The sequence below is a fragment of the Miscanthus floridulus genome, chromosome 16 (genome assembly GCF_019320115.1).
Source record: "Miscanthus floridulus cultivar M001 chromosome 16, ASM1932011v1, whole genome shotgun sequence".
In the NCBI taxonomy this organism is placed as follows: domain Eukaryota; kingdom Viridiplantae; phylum Streptophyta; class Magnoliopsida; order Poales; family Poaceae; genus Miscanthus; species Miscanthus floridulus.
The window spans coordinates 82,187,231-82,195,389 of record NC_089595.1 but is presented as its reverse complement, the minus strand read 5'-3'; the positions used below and the strand labels follow the sequence as shown (position 1 = coordinate 82,195,389).

The window sequence follows — 8,159 nt, the reverse complement described above, 5'->3', positions numbered from 1 at the left end:
CATCATTTGAATATGCATGTATGGTTTGGTTCGTTCCAGCTGACCAAGTGATCGTTCTCATCTAGTTCGCCATCACTCGTCCTGTTGCCAGCGAGCAGGCACAGGTGCACCACATGGCGGCAGTGCGGCACCGGAGCAGCACGGAGGTAGCTGGGCACTGCTGCGGCCAGCCTATGGCTTTGGATTGCGCAGAAACAGGTTGGCCGCCGGCTTGGTTGCACGCTCGTTGCCTGCCTTACTGCAGTGTCCGCGGGCGCGGCTACATGCGACGGTGGCGGCGGCTTCACGTAGCTCTGGTAGGCGGCCATGGCGTGCCTGCTTGGCCTAATTGAAGATCCTGATATCGGCGTTTATTCACCGGTGTATTCAATGTCCTGAGTATATGGATATACTGTTTCAAGTACAAAAGCATGCAAATATACTCATTTTTCTAATTGAAGTATGCACCCATATTTTATTCATGCAAATATGTATGTACTAATACTCTGCCAAAACGAAGTATATGGATATACTCTTCAAGTACAAAAGTACGCAAATATACTAATTTTTCTAATTAAAGTATGCACCCATACTTTATTCATGCAAAGTACTTTGTGTTAATGTGTGTATGCACTAATACTCTGTCAAAAAGTTGTACACAAGGGTAACAACTTTTCTCCTGGAAAAAATGACGATGGAAATACACTATAGATAAACACTAAAACAATCCTCTAAGTATATGGATATACTCCTGGAGATTGTCATATATGCACGCATATATACTTGGTCCATCGGTATAAGGACATATACTCAATAAAAAGTATGAACGCATACTACCGTGTATATATATATGGACATACTCCCTAGCATGTGTCCACACATACTATACTTGTCTTAGGGTATATGGACATACTCTAATTTTAAAAGTACGAACGCATACGACCGTATATACATATACTTGCCAAGAATGGTTTACACTATCTCTGTATATAATAAACAACATTTTTTTATGTGGCATGAAGCCATCACCTGAAATCTAGGAGATATGCTCCCGTGCATGTATGCAGTTCTAAAAATGTGCGACTGTAGGAAGTGGGAGGCTGTAGCGCCCTGAGTAATGGATTCGGTGGTTGCTTTTAAACCCGATTAGAAGAGGGAGTAATTTACTCCTGCAGAAAACGCATCCATCGTAAATATTGATATTTTTTTATCTATAATTAATCGACCAGGATACTGTGCTAGAATTACATTATTTGCTATTCGGAGGGAGTAACAATGAAAGTGGTGACTCTTCGTTTCAAAAAAAGGTCGTGACTCTTTTTTTAAAAAAAAGGTGACCGGGACGGATATAGGTAAGCACCGAAGCATGTAGTGTCCACCAGATTAGGAACTTTGCTGGCTCCATCCAACTGCCACACTCTGACACAGGCGCCCAACACATGCAAATAAGCATAACATCGTGAATGCAATTTTCTTTACTGAATGTTATATAAAGTTATCACATTAAACGTCACTAGATTTTTTCCTTTTTCCCAATAAAACAGAAAGTATATGTACAAATAAACATGGAACATTCACAGACCCTGGCAGAGGCGGTCAACAAATATGGCTGCCAAGGTATGGGATTCAGAACCACCCAAATGTCCCAGAAGTATGGCACAAAACAAATGGGTCTTACAGTATATGTACAAACCAACACTAAGGAAGTGGTGTTGCGGCAGGCAATAGCAACTTCTCGACAACACCAACTCCTTCCAAATTTCAACGTGGAACCGCAGATTAGTTAATTGCCTGGAGGAATCTTGGCCTCACATTTTGAGAACTAGGCGCAAGGTTTACCTTGAAAAATATGTACCATGGCAGATGATCAATTCCGCACAGCTTTATTCAATGAAAGCCTACTAGAATTTCACCATCGTCTACATACTATTGCACACTGAATGTTTTGAGCACTTTTTTTTCCATTGTATCTCAATCTCAAGTAAGGCAGTATAGTAAGTTCAATCCTGCAACATGATTAAGGGGCAGAAATCAGAAGATGAATATCAGTAGACAGATGGAGACCTATAACTTAAAAGAATAGATGGCTAGAACCTTCTTCACTGAAGGCAAAAACTCCTCCAAGCAAGTCATCATTATCCCCATCTTCCTCGGGCTTCTCTCTCTCGCAGTGGCTGCTGCTGCTGTCAGCATCAGTAACAGCTTCAGTTAACTCACGGCAGTCATCGAGTTCTGATATTTTACAATAGCCCTCTTGGAAATACTGGGTAAACTCCACTGATCTGTGAGAATCAGATGCCTCCTGCTGTCCAGAATCGACAGTGGTGAGACACCCATTTGGTATGTCAGTGCTTGCAACATTGCTGAGCACAGAATTATTGGTTGTTTCAGGCTTGCATGATGGGATTATTTGCAGGAGACAGCATTCCGTCAACAGGCCCATCCAAGAGAGAATAGCTGCTCAATGATCTGATAGATGCATTTGTTTCAGGTGGCGTGGATATATAGCCATTGCTCTCATTCTCTGCTTTGCCAGCCAAAATTGCAGCATTAGGAGATTCAATAGAATTGCACTTGCCCACTTGCTGAAGATTAACAGCTGAGCCAGGTCCAGAGAATGTTTGCCTAGCTAGACTATTTGTGTTAGCTGTTTTCCTCATATCTACAAAAGAAAGATTTTCCGATCAACAATGATATAATACAACAATGACGAATACATTGATATTTTATGCTTACCAGCGTAAAACCCAGACAAAGGAGCCACCGGCTTGGTTTCATATTCACCATTATCCTTTACAGAGCTATACTGTGCATCATCGATGTGGAACAAGGCATTCTGAAAGCCTCCATTTGCAATATTCCTACATCATTGCATAATCCCACATGATACATTCAATGTATCTAGAAAAGCCAAAACGTCTTATAATTTCGAATGGAGGGAGTACTTTATTTTTAAGAAAAATTTCCCTGGGTTTTGCCTTTTTTACGTTCCTGAGCTCTAGAAAAGATTTCACTGAAAATTGTTTCACTGCCTCATCTGAGTTTTGTAATATAAGTATTTAATAATATTTAATATCTGTTTTGTTGCACAAATTAATTCACAACTTGATTTCATTCAGAGCTGCATAAACATCCAGAAAACATCTATTTCATTATTGAGGACTCTTTTTTGACTTCTTGCATTCATTTGCCACTAAAGAGCTCATTTCTGGCAAAAATATTTGTACTCTCTCCGTTCCAAATTATGTCATTTTGGCTTTTCTAGAAACATAGCTTTTGCTATGAATCTAGACATAGCATATATCTAGGTGCATAGCAAAAGCTATGTACCTACTTATAATTTGGAATAGAGAGAGTAGTCCAGAAATGAAAGGTAGTCACTGCTTGCTAAGAATATATATTCGTTCAGAAACACAAAGCATTTTCAAGGACAGTTACCTACAATGCTTTAACTTGAAAGAAACACCAATCAAGACTTAAGTCTTATCGTTTTTCACGAAATATGCGAGAAATAAACATTTGCACCAGATACCATCTAATTAATAAACTCAAAAATTTCCATGAAAATAAACTTACATATACACAACAGAAAATCAGGACCTCTCAGTTTTAACGAGGTTAAATCTCTACAATACTATAAGCAGTTATTGCTAAGTGTAAAACAATATGTTAAAATTGAACTAGCAAAACTCAGGTATAATCATTTATAACAAGCTACAGTTTAAGGTGTCGCAGATCACCATGTGCATTTGATATTATTGATGTTGACATTACACGCTGTTGTTCATAGGTATTGAGCAAGATATCACCTAATGCTATCTTTATTGAGCAAGATATCACCTAATTCTATCTTTTAATATTGTAATGCTATCTTCAAATGTTGTGAACACAATGGAAATAAATAATTGATATCCTAGACTTAACAATGCATTGCAGAACTGATAGTGAGAACGGATAGTGAGAACTAATAGTGGCAATTAAGTGCATCATACCAGCTTTTGAGTCTTGGCATACAACAAAATAGAAAAAAAAATACAGCTGAATTACAGGGGAAAAGGTAATTTTGAATGTTCTAAACCCATATCACAATTCACCATAAAATAACAAATTTAAAGAACACCTATGAAATTTCAATATTGATAAACAATAGAAAAAAATATGTTTGCTGCTAATAACTCATCTATACAACATTAATTTAACAACTGACCAAAAATCAGATGTTTGCTGCTAATAACTCATCTATACAACATTAAGAATCCAAGAGTAGTAGTTTCATTGACATTACCTATCACTAGAATGTCGCTCAGAATATTGGAACTGCTTGAATACAGGGAGCAATTCCCTTCTCCTGATCTCAACCTCGTGAAGAGGTAACTTCTCAATCTCAATTTCTCCACCACCACTGCTAACTGATTCAACTGAGTCTGCAGCAGGATGGTCCATCACATAGAAGCAAATCTGCAAAAACATGATTGATTGTCACTCTCAATCTTTCATGATTTACCACATCGTTTAAAGACATTGCAGCAAACCTTAGATTTCTGCCAGATGGGAATCCGCCATGAGTTTATCTGTACTTCTGCATTAGATAGATACCAGCTTGACCTTTCTCGGACTCTCATAATCTCTTTCCCAGAGATACCATCATTTGATGCAGTGGAATCCGAATGCTCGCTATCTTCACAGTCGGAAGCATCCATAGCCATCATACTGCTTCTTTGGTTATACAATGCAATGTTTGCAATGTTTTCATCTCTTTCAGGCCAGTTTGTCCTACGGCACACATCCCACCATTGAATTGGTTCAGCAGTAACATGCATCTCATCATCTTGGAGTTGCTTGTTAGGACCTGAACCAACTCTTGGGCTGCTACCAGAGGACTCAGAACCTGAAGAAGGTAAAAGTTCATGTTGAATAACATGACCAGATGGCGAATACACCAGTAGATGCTCTAAAGCGTTAGCCTTAGACGGAACTGGCAAAGAACCCTGGTAGATGGAATTATGGAAAACAGCAGTTACTGCACCAGATGGTACAGATAGTTTTCCACTTGCAGAAGCAGCCACATTGCTGACAGTATTTAGCCAACCAGAAGTGTTATTCTTTATCCTACTAACTACCGAATTTGTCACAGTTGAGGGAACTTGATGAATCTGTTGGTCCATAAGAAAGGACGGCTTTGACCACCATGGCCTTGACTGACATGGGGCAAGAGGTGGCCCATCACTGTGAGAATTCTGTGGCTGCAGACTGGCATCACCACCAAATGGGGACAATGTAAAAATATGGCAGGTACCTCGAGATGAAACAATAGATATCCATTGGCTAAAATGACTAAATGAGATGTCTTGTATGACCTGCACGCAAATGCAAGGTAATTAACAAAATGAATAAAATCATAAAACATTCTGAGAAAGACTTTTCAATTGCTTAGTAAACATACAGCTGATGTCATGCCGCGATACAGTTTATAAAGATGAACATGAGATGCTGTCCAATCATAGCGTGTTGCCCCTGAGCCATTAGCAATGCAGGTTGGCATGATCCTGAAAACATTTATGTTATGGCCATGAACAGAGGTTGTCACCAAAAGTGTTCCACTAGGGTCGAAACAAAGAGCAGATATCGGACTTGTGTGAGCCCTAAACTGTGAGACAACAGCTTTGGAAGTGAAATCCTTGATGACTACCTGCAAGTGTCCAACGAACTTTCATTACTTCGCATAGAAGATTTTAACTTTCCATGCACTTAATTTGACAATGAACGAAAAAAAACAAGGCTTACTGAGGCTTTAACTAACCATTCCTGCATTGTCAGCTTCCAGTGGATGCACACTGGAAGGAATTTTACCGGATCTCCTGCCTGGGCTTGATGACAAAGGGGAGTTAGAACCATCTGGCAGAAGTTCCTGGCAGTACTTTGAAAATGTTTTATATCCCATGTCAATAATACCAGAAGCTAGTTGCTTGCTAGACTCCATTGCATATCTAGCAACTAAACTTCCACTGCTAGGAGAAGTAGATGGGCTCACTCCTGGCGAAGGTGTGAGATTCTGTGGACTTAGACGGCCTGTGTTTGACAATAAAGGAGTATTTGTGGCATAGGCTAACCATCTGGGGCCAACAGCCATCGGCCCATACCCAATATTTACCCCAGGTGCACCTTGCAAAGGATATGACAAGACGCTGAGCTTGTTCTCAAGAGTAACAGCGTCGAAGCAGTAGATCTGAAATGTAGTAAAATAAGTATTTTAAAGTTCTATCTAAGAACATCATTTTTGTCAACTCCAGTTTGCAGTACAAAATATAAATAAATGTGCAAAGAGAAACTTACTTGTGCTGCAAGTGCTACAGCAACAATCCTTGGACTGCAGCGAACTAAATATACAGCAGACCGGAATCGAAGAACATGTACATAGGTGTGAGACTTCAAAGAGTAGAAACGGACAACCGTAGGGGTAGAAATGCAATTTCCAGCTTGAGGCTCACTGTTTGTGTCTCTGATAAGAGCACTTAAGCGACCACCTTGAACCGCACCCAGGCCATTTGTCTCATCACCAGCAACAACTAGAAGCATGGGATGTGACGCTCTGAATCCTTCAATGCCTTCAGAGCCAACTGGAGTGGGTTGCATTTGTAAAAATGTAACTGGGCCATCACGTTTTGAGACCAATTCACAAACATTTGTAGCATCCTCAACATCGAGCACCTGAAACCCATTTGAATAACCAACGAGCAGGACATGCTTGAATGATGATGGATGAAGCTCTAGTTTATCGAATCCAGCCCATAAGACCTGTTTATAGATGGATCATCAAGATTGAATTCTTGTATAAATTAGCAGAAACATACAGTGGCAAACATTTTTCCAATCAAAATTGTTAATAGCAAAACTGAATTGAGCCAAGCATTAACTAAACTTGGAGAAACAGAAATTTTGTTATCCAGGCAAAATTTAAGAACACCGAAGAAAAATCCAAAGCAAAAAGCTGTTGCCAACAATAACAAGGCACCCATTAGCCATGTGCAATATGAGCACAGAATAATTCTACTGAACTACTACAAAAATGACTCTGATGTTCACCTAAACAGCCATTTAGCCCGTTTAAACAATATTTAGATGCCACACAGTGGCTAGTCGTGACCATTTAATCAGACACTTATCCTGTTTAAATGGCCATTTAGACCATTTAAATTGTCATTTAGCACAAATAAACAGCTAAAACATAGGTGACCAACTCCTTATTGTTTAGCGTTTGGGAGAACGCTGACCTAATCTGTCCTCTCCAACCTTTTCACTTCGGAGAAGCTGTACATTCCAGTATTTTACTACCTTCCAACTAGTTAAACTGAATTCATGGCCAACTCACTTAAAGCTCCATTAATTGCCACTGGAATTTCGAAACTACAAGAACATAAGCTCTACCGTCGTCGGATTACTCACACCCTCCTACTGCAAAATGACATTATTGAGTACACGATTGCAAGGGTAACAATCCACATATTCTAGTATTTTCTAACCTTTCCTATACAGCTGTAACATGGCTAATGGTCAACTCACTTGAAGGGCGAGTAATTGCTACTGGAACAAAGGACGTGCGTGCAGGCACTACTCAAACCTACTACTGCAGAATGCTCCTATAATTGAGTATACAAAATTGCAAGCACAGCACTAAAGTTAGCAAACCCCAGCGCCCACAGTCATCTGCCCTAGCAGCGTAATAAAAAAGGAAAAAAAAATATTTGAAGAAGTGGAGGCGGGGGCGGGGTAGTGGACCTGGTCCTTCTCGTCCTCTGCCTGGGAGGAGATGGCGGCGGCGACGGAGGCCCCGGCTGAGCGAACGGTGGACGCGACGGAGCCGGCGTTGGAGGTCACCGTCTTGAGGCAGGACGATATGATCCGCAGCGAGCTCGGCAGCAGCCCATTCCTTCCCCCCTTCCCCCGCTTCATCCCTCCCCGCCGCTCCCTCCCCTCCTCCCCCTGCCCCTGCCCCAGCCCGGACACCAGCACGAGCACCCGCTCCGACTCCAACTTCCCCGCCGCCACCGCTCCTACATCCCCCGCCCCGCGACCCCGCAGCTGCCCATCCACGATCGCCGCCTCCGGCGCCGGCGAAACCCAATACCATCCGAGTGCCGCCCCCCGCTCCCGCCGATCCCCGCCGCTGCCGCCGCCGCGAT

The 8,159-nt window shown here is 41.4% G+C and overlaps 1 protein-coding gene and 1 long non-coding RNA gene across 2 annotated transcripts; both read right to left on the bottom strand.

Moving 5' to 3' along the window:
* Positions 1 to 1,428: 1,428 nt before the first annotated feature.
* Positions 1,429 to 1,977, bottom strand: LOC136514064 (uncharacterized). Its single transcript, XR_010773516.1, has 2 exons — positions 1,819 to 1,977; positions 1,429 to 1,730 (listed from the first exon to the last, which is right to left on the bottom strand). It is a non-coding gene; the product is annotated as an uncharacterized lncRNA (long non-coding RNA).
* A 73-nt stretch (positions 1,978 to 2,050) lies between these two features.
* Positions 2,051 to 7,944, bottom strand: LOC136510925 (autophagy-related protein 18h-like). The gene is given in 9 exon segments (XM_066505209.1): positions 2,051 to 2,383; positions 2,385 to 2,641; positions 2,716 to 2,840; positions 4,265 to 4,437; positions 4,512 to 5,336; positions 5,423 to 5,668; positions 5,780 to 6,205; positions 6,313 to 6,774; positions 7,756 to 7,944. Coding segments are annotated over 9 exon segments (3,021 nt in total). The 5' UTR covers positions 7,930 to 7,944.
* Between the last annotated feature and the right edge of the window lie 215 nt (positions 7,945 to 8,159).